The following is a 23,635-nucleotide window of genomic DNA, read 5'->3' as shown; positions in this document are numbered from 1 at the left end:
CCAAATGCGCTGTCTGTGTGGGCCGTGGTAGTGCGGTGGTGCTTGCCGCAGGGAGCCGCAGCAGGGACGTGGCCTGGCAGGTTTTTGGGGAGGATGGTTGGGGTGTGAGGGGCTGGGTAAAGCACCATCGTACCACAGGGCAAGTGGGAGGGCCCTGCTCTGTGAGACCCCACCACGTGCCCACTCCTGGTCAATGGAGCAGCAGCCACATTTTTGCTGATCACAACTGCTGTACATTGAACATCCTGCCCATGCTTTCCTGGATTTTTTTCAGAGCATTTTTATTAGCATTGCATTGAATTGGTAGTTCTGTGCAATACCAACGACCTCCTTTCAAGCTAAGAAAAATTTTGGAGGAAAAACCTACTGAAAGCTTTATCTAAAAGATCTTGGGACTCCCTCCCTCTCTTCTCTATGATAAGAAAAAGCTGCAACTTTGAAGCGTGCTCAGGAACTCAAAAACTCACAAAAAGCTGGCTTTCACAATTCATCATGGAAGTCTTTCCTTTCTATGTCTTATTAATTAAAGAACAGTAGTAATTGGTATATTGCTTTTTTTCTGTACATTGCATAGTCTACATGGTTTAACAGTTCCATAGTGACTCTTACACGTTTCTGCTTATTTGTCGGATTTTAAGACAGCACCTAAAATTATGAACCTGATGGATATAGATTAGCTTAATACATTCAATGATCAGAACAACCATGTTTTTATCTTAGCCTCAAAATACCTCTTCCCACCCCAAAAGCAAAGTTTGTAAGCTGTGGCTGGGATAGCATGCTTTGCAGTAGACCGGAGAGGGCATTGAGCTTTCAGAATTTTTTCTTAAAGCTTAATTGAAGTACTACAAGTTATGCTTCCTACTAGGGTAATCAAGACATTATTTCAAAAGAAATCTGAAGCTGAGACATTTTTCTAGGATTTCAAAAGCCTTTTGAAATTTATATAGAGGTTTCTGAAAGGTGAGTTCTACACAAGTCTGTTAACGCCGTATCATCTCAAAATATCGCGTTCCCTTGCCACTCAATTATATTTCACACAATGGTGTGCCCAGCCAGCACTGAATTACTGCGAGGCGATGTGAACTTTGGAACCTGGGGTGAAGAGGGAGTCTGGTTCTAGCCGGCATGGGCAAGAAACGATCTGAAAGTTTATTTTCTGCTTTATTACCATCTTGGATTTCATTTCCCAACATTTTCCCAGGTTACTGGAAAATGAAGAGTTGAGAGGGGTTGAGTGAATAGCTCTTGAAGCGTAATTGTTTGGTTTTGCTGCTGTGGCCCGTGAACCTCAGAAAGGAGTAAGCAGTTTGTGTCTGGGTGTGGAGCAAAGTGCGTCAGAGCGATCACAGCCGCGTTTGTGCTTTGCTGGTTGTGGAGCTACACGATGCTGGGGTTCAGAAGGAAAGAGGGTGGAGGATGAGGGATTCCTGCATGATGCTGAGAGAATGAGTCTGGAGTTGCAAATTAAGCTGCATTTATTGCAGTAAATGTTGTGACACTCATTCCTGCCTGGTGCCCTAATATAACACTGTATATCCAGTTTGTTCTGCTTAAGTAAGACTTAATTAATGTGTTCTCTGAGGCAAGTCTCCTTAGCTCCTTAAAAAGGAACCCTTTCTAACATTTATCACTCTTTTTGGTGTATACATTTTTCTGCTCCTTTCAGCTTCTGATTCAAGAAGAAGAAACAGAAGGTTATTGGAGCACCTGTGTTTTTGAAGTGTAAGATGCGTCTGTGGCTTATTTACCATCTCATTGAATTGTGGTATTTGGTTACAGGGTTGTTGTGGGAGAGAGAAGAAAGAGACACTCTATGATGCATGCACAAACCCTAAGCTAATGAAAAACAATGTTTTGTAGATCCTTATTGTCACAGTAACCTGCTGGGACATCTTCTTTATCAAACCATAACCCTACAAAGTGTATTAATATGCTAAAAAAAAAAAAAAAAGGCAAGTACCATAGATCAAGAGCTTTTAAACCTCGAGCATACGGGTGTATAGGTTCATCAGTTGGTTTAGCCCTTTATCATGGTCTACACATACGTGGCCTTGGTCTGTCAGAACAGCTCACTTGTTATCAACTTGCCTAATTTACTGTGGAATGAAAAGATTTGCTTTCAAGTGACCAGTGGGTGATTGATTGTTGGACCAACACTTTTTCTGTTCTCTCGATTGCAGTCTCCAAATCAGAGAGTATTGAAGGTCCAACCTTTTTAACAGAATGGCTGCTGCCTTCTGAATGCAATATGGAGTAGTCTGAGAAGAACATGTGGAAAGATGTTAACTTATAATTGCAAAGTAGGTGTGTTGTGACTCAGGGTATGCCTGTAGTAGTAAACAGTAAGGTACATTAAGCCATATGAGGTTGTGTGGTCTTAAAGAGCTTGTCCTGTGTGAGCTACGCTGCATAGACCTACTGAGAATGTGTGCGCTGCAATCACGTGTGGATGTACTGCAGGATAGACATGGTGTGACTTTTACTACGTTTCTTGTTACGGTAGTCTGAATTGGTGTTTGCTCTTTTTTGCTTGAGCCACACCTGCAAAATCTCAGGGTTTTGAATATGTAGTCTCAAGATAGATGGTCTGTCCGACCGCACATGCTGCAAGTTTCTGAAAGTAGGATAGCCGGAGTAAATGGAATAAAGGGTATAAGCAATAATTTCTAATTTATATCACTGCTGCTCCTACTAAAATTTTAGGTCTCTTTCAGGTCTGCTGGCCCATATGTTCTTTTGGTGATGTCTTGTTCTTATTTCTCATATGCTTTTGCCCAAACCCATGTTTGTCTTTCTTATGATTCCATACTCCTCTCCTTGCTTACTTGGTCTGATTTCTTTCTACACTGTCTGTGAAAGTAGAACAAGTAGGCAATGGGAGGGGGAATAGCAGGCACGTGGTGCTTTCTTTGTGGATTTTTGATGCTGGATTCAGCATGGCCAGAAGCACAGCTGGGAATCCAGGCTGGACTGGCAAGCAGGGCAGGCACCCAGTGGCCATTGAAATTCTAAGCATGCTGCAGAGAGGGAGGAGGATAGCGATCCCCAAAATAACAAGCTCCAGAGAGCCCGAAAGGTTCTGGATCAACGCGTTTTCCTTCAGTCAGCTCCCTCTCTGTTTTATCCCGCCACTTTAGTCTGTCTTCTCCCTGGGGAGGCAGCTGTCGGCTACATGATCTAGAGAATGGTTGTAATCCAAAGAGACGCCAAAGAAGGAAGTTGTTCTGTCTCACTTCATTGTTCTTTTTATGAAAAAACCTTAAGTTTAACAGAAGGGATTTCATGTTTAGTGATGGTTAAGGGTGGCACTGAGGAAACTATGGACGAGAAGTGGTATGAGTCCGACTGAATTTTATTAGGTTGCTGTTATGCAAATGCAACTTTTCTTTCTTCTTTATAGGCACAATTTGTTGTGGTTTTCATTGATTTGGTTGTTTTAAATGTTGATGATTTATTGATGATAAATAGCTGATGCTGTAGCTACAAGAGTTGTTGGCTGAGAATTTTTCTTTGCCACAATACTGAAGAAACAAATGCCTCCTAAGGGTTCGTGGCTTTTTGTTTTAAAATTTTATTTCCAGAAATTCTACGTGCTAAGCATTCTGCTTCAGAGATAAACAGTGAAGTTTGTATCTTGAGAGACACCGTGTTATTATTTTTCTGTTCTGGAGATTCACTGTTTTATTTTCGATATAAAAAAGTATTGTTGTCAAACAAGCCGTGTGTCTTACCTGTTTACAGTCCTTGTTAGACTTTATCGGTTTGTCTTGATAGCACGTGGGTCATTAGTATTTATCGTTTCATACACAGGAGTCAGTGTTTGTAAACTAGCGACTTTTTTTATGCCATTAGGAGATTTCTCAATGCAGCTGGAGACTTGAGGAACTGCCTTCTCATTGAGTGTCGGGGAGCTGCAGACCCCGTGCGGCGCTGAGCCCAGGCAGGGAGGTGCGTGGTTGTCTGGGCGTCCGTCTGGTTCCTCCAAGCTGCTCTGTCAGTTTTGAATTTCTAATTGCCCTAAGTTGTTTTTGCTGTAAAGCTCTTGTCTGGACAAGCAAATAAGACCCTGTCATGGATTGCTGTAAGCACAGAAGTGCGACTATATCCGTCTTAGCAACTTCTTCTCATCCTGTGTCTGACAGATAGGGGCGTATCATCTTCCATTCTTGGACACCTGTATACACAGGTCAACAATTTTTATTTCTAGTGAAGGTTATCTTACCAACACAGATGCTTTGCTTGTTTAGCAAATGTAGTACGAAATTATTCTTTCTTTAAATGAACTGGGAATTGAATGCTACTGTGAGGTGCCATATCCAACAGAATGAAATCCTATTCCTCATTAGGGTGGCAGTCCCACCTGGGCAGCCGGGAAGGCTGGTCGCAGCTCTTGACCCTCGTGGGCTGTGCTGTCGCGGTGGTGTTCACTGTCAATGAAGGTGAAAGTCTGTGAGGAGGTGTTGTGCAAGGAGGTGTTGTGCGAGGAGGTGTTGTGCAAGGAGGTGTTGTGCACAGCCTCTCCTGCACAGTCTGCGTGCTCCTCACAGCTCAGGTACTTGCTCGGGAATCCAAGCCAATGACACTCTGCACCAACTCATCACGTACACTTTGGTGTTCATATTGTAGGACCACGAGTTACCTAAAAAACAGGAAAACAAAGTGGTGGCGGGGGAAGAGATGCCTGTTTGGTTCTGACTTTGCAGCGCATCCACTTAAGATCCCCTACATTTGACAGATGAAACATTTTCATTAATTGAGTGCTTGGAGAAAAAAAAACCAAGTCAGTTAAAGTCAGCAGCAAAATTCACACCAGCCTTAGTGAACCTGTTTAAAAAAGAAAAGCTAGCAAATATTCCTTTGTTCTTTCCCCACTCTTGGAAAGCATTTATTTATTAGGACTAACACTTTTCTTAGAAAGAATGTTTTCTGTGCGCTTTTAATCAGGGGGATTTCTTAAGACTGGGAATGAATTTCTTACCCAAATTACAAGTAAGAACTGTCCAAACCAGTTATTTGCTTCGTGATTAGGTAGTGAGCTGTGACTTGAATCTGGTTTTCCAAGTTGGCTTTTTGTAGATTGTTTCTTGAAGACTGATGTAATTCCAGGATCTCATATGCTGAAAAGACAGCAAGCAGAGCCCTGGCACTGCATTGTTTGCTTACACCTTTTCTTGTTTGCTTGAGTGAGTGTGGGGCTTTTGGAGAAAAGATTTTGCATCCCTCGGGACTTCCCTGTGTAAATTCTCAGAGAGAGTATTTGATACTGATTGGAGTCCTTGCAACACAGATCAGTAACTGAGTTATTTTGGGAAGCATGCGAGGTCTGCAGAATGAAGGGAATGTGTTTCCCCAGCAAATGATGCTTTGTCACTAAATTTAGTGCAAGGAGCTAGCATTTTTACCATATACTTAGAAATTCCTTCATCTAGAGCGTTGCATGAATAGTTTACCACATAGAGGTTAAAGTTAAAAATCTGGCTGAAACCACTAAAACATTTAGAATTGAAGTGGAGTAAGACTGACAAATACCATTAGTAACTAAAAAGTGCCCCTAGCCAGGTATTTTTAAAGTTGGCATTTGTCTTGCAAGTAAATCTTCTAGTATGAAACAACTCCTCCCTAGCATTTTCTGAGGTAGAGCTACGCCCATTAATAAAAATATGGCTTTTTTTCCCAGAGAGGTGTTTGAAAGGGAAGCAATCTTGCCTACTTTTACTTCTCCAAAACTTGAATTAACAACATTCAGAGAAGGAGCCTTGTTTTCTGTCCCCATATTCATTTCAGAAAGTGTTGTAAAAGGCACTTTGTCAATAATATAACGGCAGCCTTGCTGACTGCTGTTAAAAATAACTTTTTAAGGATGTGCGTTAGGTATGTCTGGCTTGCTTGCTGAGGGTTGTGGTGTACTTGGTGTGGAAGGAAGGTGCATGTTTAGGGGATGGCAGCCTTTGAACACGAAAGGATTTTCCTCGTGGTCCCCATCATTGCCGTGCCCGTGTGTTTTTCTGGTTGCGTAGGCGATAGGAGGCTGTTAGCTCGCTCGCTGCCTCGACAATGTGACCAGCAGGGCCTTTGGAAGACTGCTTGAAACATGCTATTATGGGCTGCTTTGTGATGAAAAGAGGTCTTACAAATATCTTGAAATTTAAACAGAGCTATTGTGGGTTTTCCCTTTGTGCGCATATGTGTGTTTGTCAGCCAAATCATTTGTTCAAAGTTAATCTCAATTACAGAGCATATTGTTCATAATCCCCCATGGCTCCAAAACAATAGCAGAGTGTATGTCTGCTTGAATATATATTTACATACTTATATGTAAAATATGTTTGCGTGTATATATAATTTCACTTCTAAAGTGGTGATTCGTGTTAAGGAGATGGATATTTCATGCAGGATCCTGTCTTTTGAGCAGCACCATCCTCCATCCTAATAAAAATACTGCAGGAAAGCCTGAATGGAGTGAGCAGAGCTTTGATCCTGCAGCCAGGTGGTTCCCGCAGTTCCCTGCACGTAGCGCTGGGATTCGTCCTAGCAAAACGGATGGTAGGGTCAAGTCGGGGGTTTTCAGCTTCTTGGAGAGCAAAAGGTTTTGTGTGTCTTTAATTTTAATATCTACAGAATACCTCTGCTTTTCTTCCTACTCCCTGAGCATAAAGAAACAAGTAGGCATTAGTTGGGAAGTTTAAATAAGTCCCAGCTTGTATATGCTCCGCACAAGCCCTGCAGGAAAGCCCTGAACTGCAGTAACATGTCAGTGAACTTGGGGTATAATTTAGCGGCGTAGCAGCTCAGTTAGCGAGGTGCTCCACACTTTACCTTTTACTGATTTCAGAGAAGGTGCTCATCATTTTCCAACTCTTTGTACTTTGCAAGGGATCCCTTTAGTAAAATCTTGTTTTCTGTCCGCTGAGACTCCCAAGCAAACTGCATGAAGTGTTTGCAGTGTAAATTTTTGCTCCGTGGTGAATGCTTTAATGCTGTCACACTTTGTCTGTAAAAATGTGGTGGTATTATTGAGTTGCTGTAGTCTCCTTTTGCTGTTTATTGGGTTTAGGTGTATTCCTTGAGTAAGTTAACATTATTATGTTATATATGGGTGTTTGTATTTTTCTTGTGCTCTCTTTGTAAAGTAACTTTGCGTTTCCTGGCTCTGTATAAGCAGTTTGCTTCCTTCTACCCCTTGCTGGCTGTGTTGCGATAGTACGTTGGTGTGCTGTTTCAAGACTGGCTCTCTTGTCAGTTTGATAAGATCGTACCACCAGGAAGGCATAACATTATAATCCCAAGCACAATGTGATCCTGTTCATTTTAGCTCTCGTACTTGTCAGAGGGACAAGAATAGAGGTGCATGGGTGGAAGGTGAGGCTAGAAGTGAAGATAGTCGGAGATAAAACACTTTGCTAAAAGAGATAAATCCTGTGCAGGGACATTCCAGTTTGTAATCAAGGTATTATCTAGAAATGAACTTTGAAAACTGTTTGGGAAGTCCTGAATAATACAGGATGTAAAGCTGGCATAGAGAGTACAGAATTGTGATATGGATTTGTGACAGGGGAAAAAAAATATCCTTCATTTTTTCTTACATTTGCTGTCACATTTGAAAATATAGTCAAACCAGTACCATAGACAAGAATAATAAGATTACTCTGCAAGAAACAGATCTGTACAACAAGAGCTTTCTGGTGATTCTGGACTTGTGACATTTGACTGGAAGAAACGAGTGCTTTCCAGAAAATGCCTCTGAAAAGAGGCAAAATTTAAGGCATGCCTTAGGGTACAGGGACTTCAGCCCCTTAAAAGAATCCCAGCAATTACCGAACCTGCCAACTTTCCAGCAAGATAAATGGAAGCACTGTAGCTTGAAGGTGCCTTGGTTTGAATGAGATGCAGTAAGTAAGGTCTCTCTGTTCTTTACAGGCATCATAGATCTGATAGTACTTAGAAAAGAAGAATAGAGTTGGTGCCCTGCTGACTAAATTGTCCTCTAGAGCAGTATTAGTTACAGAGCTTCTTTGTTAACTAGGCTGTATGCTTAAACCACTGTGAATTTCTCTTATTAGTAGGCTTTTTAATAGCTTTACATATGGATATGCCAAGTAAATGCAGGTATATCCATGTAATTTACATATACAATGTGTACGTGTACAGTATTTTATCTATAAATAAATGTTTGTGATGTGGAAATAGCATGACTTCATTGCTGTTCTGTTTCACCAGGGTAAAAGCAATATTAAAATACTGATAATAGAGGAACAGTAAGTCAACTTCTGCTCTTTCTTTCCAGGTGCTTCACATAGAGTCTTTCTTCTCCTTCTCTTTAATTTCCCAATTAGCTTTTGTGGATAACAGAGGTGTTTCTAAAGCCTTTGTGTGCTGGAAGTTTCCCAGTTGCTCACCTACTCAGGCTTTCTGCTTTAGAAAACTGGGTAAGGCCACGAAGTATATGTTAACAAAAAATACGAAGTAATGATCTACAAACCACCCTGCGCAGAACAGCTGATATTTCTCGTTTTAGCCTACTGTAACACAAGGTAAAGGTTGTGTAGCACCGCCCAGGCATCTAGAAGGCAACAGCCTTTCATGCCATGCTGAGAGCAACCTCATTAGCAGCTTTCTTGATGGTCTGACAAATGAATGCTACCATAGCATCCCCGGCAGGTGATTTCAGTGGATTTTGTGAAGTCCCCCAGCCCAGGGAGGAAATCCCGGTCCTGAGGCCGAGTACGTGTGGGGAGCGCAGGGAGCCCCAGGTGTGCCGAGCCCACCCGGCTGGTCCCTCTGCCTGAGCTGGGGGAGGCCGGGCCGGCTTTGCTCTTAAATAGACCGGCATCAGGCAAGCTTCCCTCTTCCTTTCCTTTCCACTTGTGTGAATGGGTTGCATCAGGCTGGTGAGGAAATCCCTGGAAGGCAGGCACCTGGGGAAGCGCCTGGGACTTGTCAGTCCCTCCAACCTGCGGGAGGCTGGAGGAGTCGGATGTGGCCTGATGGGAGAAGTGAACTTCAGGCCTGTCCTCAAGTTCTTCTCCACACGCGGGCTTGGCAAGCTGCGGAGGTGCTGTGGGCAGCGGTCACGTTTTGCCTTGGTCTCTGAACAACAGATAATTTCATCACGGACAGTCCTGACTGCTTTGCGGCTTTTCATTATTTTGGCATGTTTGTTTTTCAAGTACTTCATGGCTTGCTGCAACAAATGAAATCTTTAATCCAAACACCCCTTTAAAATCTTTGTTATTCTAAATGTAAAACCCTATGTTTTCTGTATCTTCTATCGGTTGGGTGCCTATCTGGTTTTTTATGCAGGATTTGTATTCCTTTAGAATAAGCTCTATTCCGCTACGTTCTGTTTCCAGGGGTTTATTATATGCTTTTCAACAGCATTTGTTTTATCAGCACTTCCTGCAGCATTTGTTACACATCACGACAGCGGCGATTTGATTCCATTTAAAAGAATACCGTATTATGTATGGGAAAGCAGTAATTGCTTACCTGTTGGCCAAATACATTCTACTATGAAAAATCTCTAGCATTGCTCTGTACAGTATCAAATGGTGTTATTTCTTGTTTACATTTTCTACAGTTAATAGTTTCGAAAGAGAAACAATGAAAATAGTTTATTGCCCGTTTCACAATTTAATTTCCATTTGTAGGGATTTGGAAGTCTACTCTTGAGTGAATGCAGAGTCCACACATAGACTGGAGTTTCCACCTTAATTGTTGCTTTTCATATGCATAATGAAATACATGTACAATTTTGTGCTTCTCAGGAAAAGCAAAATTAGCCTGTGGTGAGGGTTGTGCTTGAAGTATTTGTGTGCAAGTCACATTTGGAAAGAAGGTCTGTTAGGTGTTCTGCAGAGACCTAAGTTGGGTGGGTTGTATTTACTACCTTTATGCATGAGGAGGAATAACACGTAGTGTTCTAGGTGTCTTCTAATCAATGGTATTGGTGTTTAAACTATTAATGGTGTTCTTTCCATGCCTTGGAAGACGGGCTATAGCTGCCTGTTAGGGGAGACTGGCTGGGAGCCTCCCTTCCAACAGAGGTAGTCAGCATCAGGCCAGACTCTAAATAAACCACTTGGCATTTCATCCAAGTTCTTTAACTTCTAAAAATAAATTTATTTTTTGTTATGAAAATTAGGGAGGGTAAGGCTTTGCTTCCTGAGCTCTTTGTTCAGGCAGAGCCCAGTTCTTTTTGTGCTACTCAGATGACAGGTCTTGTTGTCTATGGTGCAATCACTTGCATGAGCCAGACAAGTGAAGTCAGTATCAGCCAAAGTAACACACTCTGTAACCCCAGTTACTGGAAGCCTCAAAGGTCATCTAATGACCTGTTTTATATGTGAGGTAGCTCTCTGCCTCTTGTATGCATCCTAATTTGCTAATAAAAATTGCAACGCGCTCCTTAGCTTGTACCTTGCCAGCAGTCACAGAAGCACAGCTATCTTTGCGCTCTTCCCTTTGTATGAGATTTTTCTGTGATGCTTAGGAATTAACATTTTTCCTGACGATTAAGGGGCACACATTTGCTTTGTTACAGCATTCTTGGTTTTTCATGTCTAATTTTACAATGATTTAAAAAAACAAATTACCACCACAGATCCAAAGGCCAGTATAACTCCTGTGTTACAGCTTTAGGAAGTATGCCCAGCAATTTGTAGTTAGAATTCAGATGTGCTTTGACCTATGGAGGAAATTTCTCATTGAAAATGCAGCAGTTATGAAGTGAAGTGCAGCAACTGTTTTTCAGTGTATTCAATTGAAATTGAAGAGAAACTGTGAATTGTGCACCGGTCAAACTGGTATTTGATGGAAACAGAGAAGCAGCCATCCTTGCTCTTAGGTGGCCAGTGGGTCCTGTGCTGCTGCTGAGGGCAGAGCCCCTTGTGTGTCTTCTGCACGGTGAATGAGCTGGGGATGTTACCAGGTGTCGCGGTTTAACCCCAGCTGGCAACTAAGCCTCACACAGCCGCTCACTCACTCGCCCCTGGTGGGATGGGGGAGAGAATCAGAAGGGTAAAAGTGAGAAAACTCATGGGTTGAGAGAAAGGCAGTTTAATAGGTAAAGCAAAAGCTGCACACGCAAGCAAAGCAAAACAAGGGATTCATTCACTACTGCCCATGGGCAGGCAGCTGTTCAGCATCTCCAGGAAAGCCGGGCTCCATCACATATAACTGTTACTTAGGAAGACAAACGCCATCAGTCTGAACATCCCCTCCTTCCTGCTTTTTCCCCCAGCTTTATATGCTGAGCATGATGTCATTTGGTGTGGAACATCCCTTTGGCCAGTTGGGGTCAGCTGTCCCGCTGTGTCCCCTCCCAACTTCTTGTGCACCTGGCATGCTGTGAAAAGCTGAAAAAGTCCTCGACTCCTTAGCAGCAACTAAAACATCAGTTTATTATCAACATCATTCTCATTCTAAATCCAAAACACAGCACCATACCAGCTACGAGGAAGAAAATTCACTCTATCCCAGCTGAAACTGGAACCCAAGGACTGCATATTTTAAACCCTTCTGCTCTCATTTTGGTGATGGTTTAAAGAGTGAAGTGTATAAGCTGTGCTTGTAATGGTAGCAAACCCCAAAATGAAATACTGTGTGAAATTGAAACTGAAGTTTCATTTTCATTAGTTTTAGTAAGCTCAGGCAGAATTTGTGGGATTAATTTTGAAAGCTTAATCCAGATGGAAAAGGTTAAATTTAATGTTGAGTGAATTTGGTTCCAATTCATTTGTTACCCTTGCTTGTTCTTTTTCTCAAAAGAATTAGAGATTAAGCCAAGAATTGTACATAGTATCCTCACTTTCTGCCATCATTTAACTACATGAACCAACATTAAAGACAACCTCTCAGTTATCTGCTGCAATAAGTAAACAAATGGACCTCGTCACCGTGCCAGGTCTCGAGTCCTGTGGCCTGAGTATTAGTTCGTACAACCACTTATGTTCTTTTTTTTCCTTTTTTCCCAGGATTTATCTGGATCCATTGATGACTTGCCGACTGGAACCGAAGCAACTCTGAGCTCAGCCGTCAGCGCGTCAGGCTCCACGAGCAGCCAAGGGGAGCAGAGCAACCCTGCACAGTCTCCATTCTCCCCTCATGCTTCTCCACATCTCTCTGGCATCCCCGGGGGCCCGTCGCCTTCCCCTGTAGGCTCTCCCGTTGGGAGCAACCAGTCAAGATCTGGTCCCATTTCTCCAGCAAGTATTCCAAGTAAGTTTGTTGCAACAAACAAGAGTAAAATGATAGGCAGGTTTATTAAAGAAATACTCCTGTATTCCAAATTAATTTATTTTATGAGAATCGTGCATTTTCGGGGCCTTTTTCTGAAAATAAAAGTATTTACTTAAAGCAGGGGTAAATTCCATCTAAATTTCAACTGCCAAGCCCTCAGAGTGGTCAAAGTTCTGAACTTGACTCTGCATATGTGTTTGATATATGTCTTTATCATCTACCAATGTGAATAATTGATGGTAATTTTTGTATTTGGTTCATGCGTCATCTATCTGTCATCTATTATTCTATATTATTTACAGGGCCCCTTTTTTGTTTTTACTCTGTATTTTTGTTGGCATTGGGTCTTGGACTTGTATGGTGGTTTCAGACCAGTAGGACAAGGCATGGTTTTTCCAACCCTGTATTGTGATAATGTAATTTTGGACACGAGTACAGAATATTGTATGAGATATTTCTTAATTATTTGCACAGGCCAAGTTATTAATACTTGGAATCCAGCCACCAGTAATGATTGAAATGCCGGTGGCATTCTTGCCACTCTCTATTGTGCCATGGAGAGCATGACACATGGTCACTCCTGTACATTCAGAAGTTTGTGGAAATCTGTTAAGACATCCAGAAGAAAAAAAAGCATGCATTAATTCCAGTTCTTACCTTGTCCCCACCCATCTGGCATGTTACTTGCAGGGGCCAGGGAGCAACAAGTATTTGGTTTTTCGGATGAGTTTATTCTTTTTCTGATCCTCAAGTTCTTGATTATTTTCTGACATTGTGAATATTAGGGGAATTCCTAAGAGTAGGAGTCTGCTGACATTACCCCAGGGATAACATTGGTTGCTGACAAAACCACAAAAATATCAACATGGAGCTGAGTTAAAAGAAATAAAACCAGTGATGCCTTTTCATTAGACATGCTGTAGACCAAATGCAGGTTAAAATCCAGTGAGCGGCATGCGTTTTGGTATTCAATACAAAGGTATCTGTGTAAAATGTACACACCTGTCTGTATACAGAGGTTAAACTAGATAAGCAAAGGGGAGCAAGCTCAGTGCCCGCAGTAATGTGTAGTCACTGTGGCCTGAGCATGTCGAGCCCTGATGCTGCATGTGTGCCCTGCAGTCATTTCTTCCCTCTCCTGCCGCTCTGGCTGGCAGCACACGCTCAGGTGGGGCAGAAATAGAGGGGACAGCGGCAGGACCGGAGTATTTGCGTTATCTGCGGTATGGTAGCTTTGTGTTTGCAACATATTTCCCGGTACGTGGCACCACAGAAGCCCGTCCCTGTTGTTGAGTGAAGCCAGATAGCGCACCTGGCTGGAAAGGAAACGTTTTCCCACAGTTGGAGCTCGGGCAAGTGAATGGATTTGCATTTTAGCAGCCTGACTGCTGAATACGGAAAGGATGTTGTGACGTTAAAAGTAGCTTTATTATAGCCATGATAGATAAGGATTGAAACAGGACAGTGCGTAGGGGAAGGTAATAACTTTTATGAAACCAGTGATCCCTCTGGGGTAAAAATAGAAGGGGTGTGGGCCCAAAGGTCAGGCTCAGAGTCACTTAATCACTTCAGCTGAGACTAAAAACTCATTTTTTGTGACTGGCCTAATGAAAAAAATATTGCCTCTTCTTACAAACCATGCCACCATTTTGCTTGGTGGTTTTCTGGTCTGCTGCGGTAACACAAAAGCAACTCTTCCTTAGGAGAGGTTTTTATGAATGGTGCCAAATGAAAATCACGGGCCGCTGTTTCCCTGGCGTGGGCGAGCTGCCGCTCTCTGCAGCTCTTTTGCTGAAGGTGAACTCCCAGGCGTGAGCGAGCGCGGATCTCTCCGGAGGGAGCCGGGCAGCTGCTGTAGAGTTGCTGCTGCTGCTGCTCCTGCGTTTCTCAAGCTACAAAAGGACCCGAGTGAGGCTGCTATTTAAAACCCTGCGACTAACCGGACACCTCCCGGTGCCGGGGCTTTAAAGCCATATGAATTAGACTGTGCTTTCACGTAGGCGTATTCCCATCGTTGTGCTTCATTACTAGGACTTTGGGAGCTTTTTTCATCAGCCATGTTCATGAGACCCTGTGAGAAACTAATACGGAGCTCATCTGCGTTTCTGTGGTTGTTTGCAGTGTTCAGGTTGTGGCCGGTTTTGAAGGTAGATTGTATAGTACAGCGTCTCGCCTTTAATAATTTTGTTCTCTGCTATTTTCCTCCCCGTTCTCACCCTACCCTTGTTTGTTCTGACCTCATTCCTCTCCTATTACCTCCTACAACGTTGTGCCACAGCTTCTCCATGTGACATAGATTGGCTCTTTCAATCATTCTCTCTCCAGCAAGTCATTGTAAAATGAGCAGCTGTTGTGTTGCTGATAGCTATGGCTAGGGAAAGCCAAAATGTTGCAGGGGGTTCTTGGTGGGAAGGCCGTTAAAATAAAGGTGTTGCTTTCCCAGGGTTTACTGGAAGAGGAGCATCCTTTTCCCAATGCCTCCTTCCTTGCAACAAAATTGAAGACTAATTTAACATCAAAAGGGCAGACAAACAAACAGCCCCCTATTAAACCTCTCAAATGGCTGCTTCTCCTCCGTTGCCTGTTTAAGCTGTCTCCCCACCCCACCGCAAGCCTGCCACCCTGCGTTGCTTTCTGCATCATGCTGTGAATTTCTCGGGAATGGACTGGCACAGGCAGCACTGACATTGGCACGTCCCTGGCTCAGTGGGCATTTCCTTCCTGTGCTCTCTGAAATACTGGACAGATATTTTGTGTGGTTTCACACACATATCCAGCCTTTGTTTCCATTCGCGTTACTGGAATAGACCAGGGAGATTAACCCCTCAGAGCAGAAAAAAAGCAACTTTGATGGGTTTTGTTCAGAAAGATAGTCCTTTCTCAAAATGGTAACACTTCTCATTCACATGCGCATTTGTTACAGGACTGAAATCCTACTGATTTTTAGGGACTCAAAATGGCATGCTGGTTTCCTGTTAAGTAGATCATGATTCTGCTTTGCCGGAAATCCTGATATTTTTATTTTGTAGCCATCTTCATAAGTAGGGTACACGTTCTTCCAAAGAATGAGATGTGACGCCCTGCACTCCTTTGGGTCTTGAACTGTGCCTCATTCAACCCTAAACCATTAGTGGAAGCTGACACAGCACATCATCAAAATGCACTGCTGTTGCCAGAAGATTTAGTGGCTGTTAATTTTACTTTTCTCTCTTTTTTTTTTCTTTCCCTCCTTCTCCAACCATTCAAGTTTACTAACAAAGCAAAAATGTAAATAAGCTAAACTCCCCTTTCTGCCCCCCCATCCCCAGTTTTGATCTCACTGGCCAAAGGCTTTTGTCAGCTCTTTCTCCCTTGCGGTGTAAGCAGCAAAAATTTTTAATATTAAGAGTTCTGCGTAAGATTGCTGATAGGCCAGGAGTTCCTTAACCCATGATGGACAAGTAGATTTTGTACAAGTTCATAGATTCTAATGTTTTTAAAGCTCTACAGCAATTTTTATCTGTATAGAAGAAAAGGGTACACTATATTAGTAATGAATAGCAAATGCTGTCTTTTGAAATATGTAAAAGCATTTTTTTTCCTCGTAGATCAGTATTTTGATTTGCGCTTTTAATACATGTTACATTTACTTTCTGAACAGACAAGATTATTTTCTCTCTGTTAGGCATCAACTGCATTGTTGTTTTTATTACTATTGTGTTGATGTCTTCTTTTGCCAAGGAGCTTGGATACAGCTGGAGTTGTAATTTTCAGGAAGAAATCGGTGTGTGGGTATTCTCACTTAGGAATATTATTGACAGTCAATTTATGTTGACTAGTGGTCAGCACCCACCTCTGATTAAAAAGAACCCGAATTTTTAATTCCGATAATTATATGGGTCAATAGATGTGTTCCATTCAGTGATCTGCGAACCTGGAGGTCTTCCCCTCCTGCATTGATCAGCTAGCTAGCTTGAAATCCAGGACCCATCAGAATTCCAGAATTACAGCTGGCACTCCAGACAAAAAAGGAGCGAGAGAAGAATGGGCTGCCCAGAGCTGTAATGGGAAATCTTGTCTTGGTGTGCATGTTAGTCAATGGGTGGATAGACTACAGTGACTAAAATGCTGAGAGAAGAAAAAAATGAGCTATAGTCTTATCATAGTCCAAAAGGACCATGCAAAACTCTGAATAGGAGTGATGCTTTCTTTCATGCCTTGTAAAAGGAGAAGCCTGAGAGTTGAACTGTTTCCAGAAGTGGCTGCAGTAAGATAGGCTGATCAGACAGATCTTGTTTTAAACAGGACGGAAGAATCTTTTGCTTGGGATTGAGCTATTCCACATACTTAATCCACTGACCATGACCACTGGTATGTTTATACGGCATGGACTCTTTTCAAAAAGTATTTGAGGTATAGAAGACTACCATATGAAAGTGAATTTGTAATACTGTATTTTTTGTTTGAAATTTTACAGATACCCTAAAATAATTGCAAAACAAGAAAGGGGATGATATCCTTGTAAAATGGATATGATACCCCTGTCTAGAAAGATTATTTTAACACATCTATCAATATTTCCCCTTTAGTTTTCTCTGGAGGCAAAAATCTTGCAACAGCTTGTTGCAAGGAAGATGCATGCTGTTCGTTGGCATTCAGACCTGAAAAAAACAAAACACAAAATGCCATTGACGTAGCTATGTTCTTAATCACTGCTAGTGCACAAAACATCTATTCAGCAGTTTTGCAAATCTAGAATGCTTACAGATGAAATATGTGGATGTTTCACATAGCAGTAGTTTAAAACCCTTTCTTGTGAAGGGTTTGAACAACATTTAGGGTTTTTCTGTCTTTTGGCAAGAGGAAAAATAAGCAAATTGTGAGGCGCTCTAGCTTGAGATATTACTTCTAGCATGTGGAGCATCTAACCTGTGATACCTGTTAGAATTCAGCCCAGGTCACAACTGATGAATAATCTGTTGTCTCAAGGCTTAATGAAATAACTAAATAGTCTTGATCTAGTTTCTTGAGGAGAGACCATGTTACAAAAGACACTGTCAAAACTGCTATGGCACTCGCTGTCTGGCCAGAGAGATCAGGGAGCTGTCTTCCTCTGCAGAGGTGGCCTTCCCGGAACAGGTGCAGGAGATAAAATGAGACAAGGACATGCTGTTCGAGTTCCCCCTGTTAGATTTTCCTGATGACAGAGGGTCTTGTATTCCAGCACCATCAACCTGCTGTTTTTCATCAGCTCTTAAGTTAAGCATCAGATAGAAGAACAATCAGTCACCAAAACCAGCATGCCCCGTGTGATTATTTTTAGGGGTAGTTTCTGGGTTTCAGTCTTAAGTGTTTTCAGTTGCTTAATATCTGGTTTACCAATGTTTATATTTCACAGTCACGCATTTCAGTCTTGGTGTTTACTTGCTGTGTAAGCCAGCGACGAACATCTCTGCCCCATGGCCTGGACACCCTGCAGGGTCTGGGGGGCCCAGCCCTGAGGGTCACCCAGCACCCTGCAAAGGCTTCGTGTGAACCTCTCCCAGGTGGGCAGCGCTCACGTTCCCATTGCTGCACTCTGCGCCGTGCCTGGTTTGTCCTCATTGTTGGTTCCTGCCAGGCCCGATTTCACCGTCCCGGTGGCTGCGGCTCGGCGGAGCAGCCGGTGCTGTGCGCCGTGGCAGGACGCCTGCGGCCAGCCGGTCCTGGTGGCTCTGCCAGTCTTTGGCAGCCCCGCGCCGCTGCAAATCCACCTGGAGTATGACGGCTGTCGAAATCCAATTAAAATCTTTGCATAACTATGCGTGTGCTCTGGTTCACGTAACAAAACTCAAATATACTTAACCACAGCTGCCAAGATTTGACAGGTATGTTTGTTGTTCATTTTAGGTGTATACTTTAAGGCCATCCTTGGACAATTATTGTTTACATTTCATCATTAACCTGTGCATTTCTTTCTGATTTTTTTTTGCTCAACCCACTTATGTGTTTGTCAAGAAATTTAGTACAGTGTATATTTGTTTTTGAACGTTTGGGGTTTTTTATTCTGTCGTTATTTGGCTACACAAACATAGATTCCCTCTCCTTCTTTGTGTTGCCAAATAGGGCATTAATTTACGTATTATCATAAATTAAAATGTTGTCTTTCACTCCCTCATCCTTTGCAATACTAAGCAGTGATTGATGAGCGAAGGGGAAAAGTCTCTTATGTTTCCATCAGTACGTTTTTGTTGTTGTTGACAGATCATTGTTACACCTAGATAAAACAGAGCATAAATGTCATACGTGGTTTGATTTCCGTGATGGGATAGGCTGTTGCAGTTTTCAGTTTTTCAGTGGACTTGTGTACCACTGCCATTAGAGATATTTAAAGCGGTCTTCGTGCTTCACAGTTAAGTGTCAGACTTGACTAGACAGATACGCGGTACGTCCCTCCTTAGAAGAAGGAACCTGAACAGTTGTAAATGTGGCATGAATTAATTTTGGGCCAGCTAGAAAATAGCCATTTAGCCTCAAAAGAAGAACGTTTTCACTACCTCCAGATAATATGGGGGTTTTTAATTAATGAAAAGTGAGATATTCTTTCTCCTCAGGGACAGAATTCATGCAGGTTGAGCTGCTGCTTGAAAGATTCAAACAGCCCTTTGACAGCATCACTCTGTCAGTAGATATGGAAGTCAAATGGCAAAGTGAGTTTTTAGAAAGCAAACGCAAAAGAACAACTCCGACAGCGAGCTTTTCTGTTTGTTCCCCATCTCCAGATAACAGTGGACTGAAATTATTGTGATGTGTTGATTGATTACAGCCGTTAAGTTTCTTAGTAATCAGTTTCATCACTTATTCTCAATTCATGCTTGCACCTTTGATTTCTCTTCCACAACAGGGTGATGTGGGTTGTCGTTGACTAATGAAGAACAGAATTGGTTTCGGCGTGAGACAAACGGAATGCCGACACCAATCCCAAAATTCATTAATCTTTAATAATCCACATCTGCATGTTTATAAATGATATAACCAGGGGTTGCTAGTGTTGATACTCCCCCTTCCAAACAGAAGGTGACATACAAGTTGGCGTTTGCAAACTGCATGAGAGGCGCATGGCCGTGCGTGGGGTGTGTGTGACCTTGCGGAGGGAGCTCGCCGGATGAAAGTTCTCAGTTGATTAAAATTACATGAAGAATTGCTCTGCTTCTGCGCCAGTCTTTGGAGCTTATCATTGTCAGGCGAGATGAAATATGGCATGATAGATCTCGTCTTCAGGAAGATCAGACCCACCAAATGGTTTTTGGAAGTGAGTTTGCCTCAAGGTGCTTTTATACTTTACGCATTCAACTTGCACTTTTCTCCCCCATCCCAGAGAACCGTTGAGATCAAGGCTGCGTAATATGCAATATAATGCAATAAGAAAATACAGATTATCTAAGAGTTTGTTCCTTCTGGGGATAGTAATAATGAGAGCACAAACATTTTGCTACTAAAATGCTTGTTAATCACAGAAATGGACTAGTGTGAGAAGCAGGAGGCAGGACTGGCAAGGTAGTTCATTGCCATATATCGGTGCTGCTCCCATTTCCACCTGCTTGCTTGAACTTGAGAGAGTCAGGAGGAGCAGGGAGGAGTGAAAACTCCATCACTGCTGGTCTTTCAAGTTAATGCCACCTGGTGATGCATATTTATTCTGAGCAATTCTTTTGTGTTGCTGGATCAAGGGAAAAGAAATATGGATAAGAAACAGCAATTTCTGTTGACATTCACCCTTTCTTTGGTGTCTTACATGTTTTCACACTGCAAATATTATAAATGAAATTTGATATATGGTTTTGTTAGAATTTGGCAATGTTAAAATTAGGAGTTGAGGTTTTTATTAGGTGGCAAATACTAGAAGTATATGTCTGCTACATTTCTCGTGCTTCTCAGGCTCCTAAAAACAGTAGACACAATGAGGAACTGGCTCTTGTAGTTATAAATGCAGCCTAGAGAATGAGCATTGATAATGAAAAATTCTTGCTTTTGGAACTTGGATTAACTCCCTAAATGGAATTCTGAAGTTTTAAGTTTCAGGTATGTGGCAGGGTAGGTTTCATTTCTGGAAGGAAGAAATAGGACAAATATAAGGAAGAAATACTACCCTGTCCTTTGTTAGGAGCTTTTAGATATTTAGCACTTGCATCAATTACAATTTTATATTCTGGTTAATTGACATTTTATAAAGAAATTGAGAGTGTTTTTTTCTCTAGCCGAAGAATGTGCTTTTTGCATTAACTAACATGCAGTGTCATGTCCCAAGTAATTACGAATGATTAAATCCATGCAACCCTTTGCAATCTTCTACTTCAGTCTAAATGCAAGCAAAACTATCATTTTTATGAAAGGCTTAAAAGGACAGAGTAAAAATATGGTATGATTAGAGGATTTGGATCATTCCCTAAAGAACATAGACACTTTTTTCCAGCGGTTTGTACAAATTTAAGAAAATATAATTTACAAAATCTAAAAGCAATTCAGAGGCCCCGTAGAGGTGCGAGAGAAAGCGCTGGGCAAGCTGCAGCCACAGCCCCTCTCATCCCAATTCACACCGTCACTTTGGAGGGACGCAGTGACACAGAGTGCAAAACATGTGGAGGGGCGGTTAAATGAGACTTTAGAGAGGAAAAAAAAAAAATAGAAAAAAATTGAAGTCAGTGCCTGAGCTTTGAAGAGGTCTGTCTAGTGCAGAGCTGTGAGCAAGTGGGGAAGAAAGGAGCAAGCGCCTCATCTAATCTTTTTCCTGGGGACCCAGGTGGACAAATTGGCAACCCTGTTCACAGCCCTCCCCCCCCCTCCTTTGTAGCGTAAGAACTGCTAATCGGATCCATGCTGCTGCAACTGTGGTTAGTTATTAACAGAATAAAAGCAGATTTCTTCAAAAGAACGGGTTGGGGAAAACGGCTATACAAAATTGCAAGGTTGTTAGAATCTTAAATGCACAGCAGTTGGTTTTTCCCTATTCTGAATTAGGCGATGAATACGGCCTTTCATCTGTCACTGTGCCCGTTTCTTCAGAAGGCAGCCAAACATTAAGCTTCTCAAACAAAAAAAAAAAAAAAAAATTGTTTGAAAGAGGAAAAATATTGGGGAGCAGGAAGAATAGGAAAACTAGAAGGAGAAATCAGGTTTTGTTTTTATTAATTTGGCCTGGTGAGAGAAATACAAGCTTGCCTGCTCTGTTCAGTCTCTGCATGCCAGGCGCCGTGAGCCACCATTTCTGAATGCAGGGATTAGAAAAGATTTAACTGGTTGCTATCCTGGGCTGCGCCATTCTGGATCGGCCTCCAGCAGACATACCCTGGGCTGGGAACTCGCCCCAGCTTAGCGGAAATAATGCATTAAATGAACGTGGAGTTAGGCAGGGGTGAAAGCAGAAAGAATTTGATCCCCTAAAATGAAACTTATAACGGTAAAGTGAAATTACAGATCTGGGGTGGGTGTTCCTGAGGATAGAGAAGTAGTGACCCCTAGATCTAGACTGACTTATGCCTTAGCTTAGATAAATAAATAAATGGTGCATGCTTAATTTTGAGGAGCTCTAGTGCCTTCCTGGTTTGCAGCAGGATTTTGAAATTTGTTGGAGAGGAATAGCTATCAGGCAGACGGATGCTTGCTGTGGCCTCCTGGAAATCCGTTCATTATTGGGGTGAGTCACAGCTTTTTGAAGATTTCCACTGACAGCTTGCTTTGGTCTTGGGGCCAAAATCTCAGGAAAAAAATGCTGTGGTGCTTCACCTTGGTCCAAATGCAGAGGTGGCTTCTGGACAGGGCGTGGATGAACAGACCCTCTTGCAGTGGCTGCTGCTGCTCTCCCTTGCCGTCCCAAGCAAAGTGAGCTTTGGCCTTGGGGGGCAGTATATTTGCTTTCCTGCCCCTTGCCACTCAGCCCATTGTCAGTTTAGGCAATACTAGCAATTATTTCACTTTGTACTCTGAGTATTTGTTGAAAGTCTTCATACCTTGCTCAGAGGTTATGCAATCTGGGAATAAAACTTGGATGTCTAATTTGGCAGACCCCAATTTCAGCTACTTATTAATAATTCTTTTTTTTAAAAAAATGTCCATAATATAATGAATTATTCTGTAGTAAGGATGACATTTGGATGGTGTTCCATAAGTAGTACCTTGGGACTACACACCAAATAATGAGGATGAAACAAAATATTGAATAGCTACCTCATCCTGTCATTGTCAACTTTGCTTTGAAGTAAATGTTATATCATGTCAAACAAGTACCTTCTGGTCATGAAATTAAGATGTTTATGCTATTGCATTTGTGCAGAGAAAAGTCAGAGCAGGGGTTCTGCAGGCCACTCTGGCTCAATGTTGCATTTTTTAATGGAGATTTGAGAGCAATTTAGCATGTGACATCTCTGGAACCTGCTTACAAGCCAGTCCTTGATATGGTAAACGTCATACAAATACGAACAAGAAGATGGAGTGTAACTTTCAAGGATTAGTAGTCTAAGAAATGCATATTTTCATGAGGAGTGGTTTTTTACATTTTGTTGATTTTATGTGGACTGGGAGTGATACTCGTGTGTCTTAGGGAATCGCATGTCTTTGGAGCATGATGTATTTGTTTTAAGAGGTAATATGGAAAATCAGGGCCAGACTCAGCAACAATTTTCATAACTTTTTGCAATATGGAACATCCATAAGTCTGGCTTGAGTTGATAGTCTGCGTGTTTACAGATACTTTGCGTTGCTGCGGCGGAACAAATCAGTCGCTTGCGATCTCGCCTTCAGCAAGTTGCACAGGCAGCCACCGAAAGCATCCCGGGGCGAGAGGGCTGTGGGCTTCGTCCTGAGCTCCCAGGTGGGAGAGGTGGAAACGGTCTGGGCGGGCAGGCAGCAGTGGGTCACCAGCATTGCTGTTGCTGGCGTGGGGTTAAGAGCTGCAGCGAGGTGCTGGGCAGAGCCAGAAGGCTGGTTCCAGCACGCCTGGCACTATGTATCCCCCCAGTGGGGTTCAGCGGGGCCACGGCTGCACTACTAGGCATTAGGAAAAGGTTCTTAAACATTAGGAAAAGTTTCTTAGACATTAGGAAAAGGTTTTTCATGCGGAGGGTGTTGGAGCACTGGAACAGGCTCCCTAGGGAGGTGTCCCGGCCCCAAGCCTGACAGTGTTCAAGAAGAGACTGGACAACGTCCCCAGACACGTGGTGTGAACTGTGGGGTTGTCCTGTGCAGGGACAGGAGTTGGACTCGATGATCCTTGTGGGTCCCTTCCAACTCAGGACATTCTATCCGAAAGGGTCCTCATGTTGCTGGCCTTTTAAAGCATCTGTGCTCAGGTTACTGTGTAGATATGAGGAAGGCTTTAATATTTTGCACATCTTAATTTAGGGGGATATGCAGGCAACCCTAGCTTTTTACTCGGATAAAT

At 42.5% G+C, this 23,635-nt stretch overlaps 1 protein-coding gene across 5 annotated transcripts in view; it reads left to right on the top strand.

Moving 5' to 3' along the window:
- ARID1B (AT-rich interaction domain 1B) overlaps nt 1–23,635 on the top strand; it is a 330,284-nt gene that overhangs the window by 218,618 nt on the left and 88,031 nt on the right. For all 5 annotated transcript variants that reach the window (XM_065630702.1, XM_065630699.1, XM_065630700.1 and 2 more), the window contains exon 5: nt 11,976–12,219. In XM_065630702.1, coding sequence (XP_065486774.1) covers nt 11,976–12,219 — 244 coding nt within the window. The remainder of the gene's footprint in view (nt 1–11,975; nt 12,220–23,635) is intronic.

Source organism: Caloenas nicobarica, chromosome 3 (assembly GCF_036013445.1).
Source record: "Caloenas nicobarica isolate bCalNic1 chromosome 3, bCalNic1.hap1, whole genome shotgun sequence".
In the NCBI taxonomy this organism is placed as follows: Eukaryota; Metazoa; Chordata; class Aves; order Columbiformes; family Columbidae; genus Caloenas; species Caloenas nicobarica.
The sequence above is the reverse complement of the archived record's forward strand: the minus strand, read 5'-3'. Positions and strand labels throughout refer to the sequence as shown.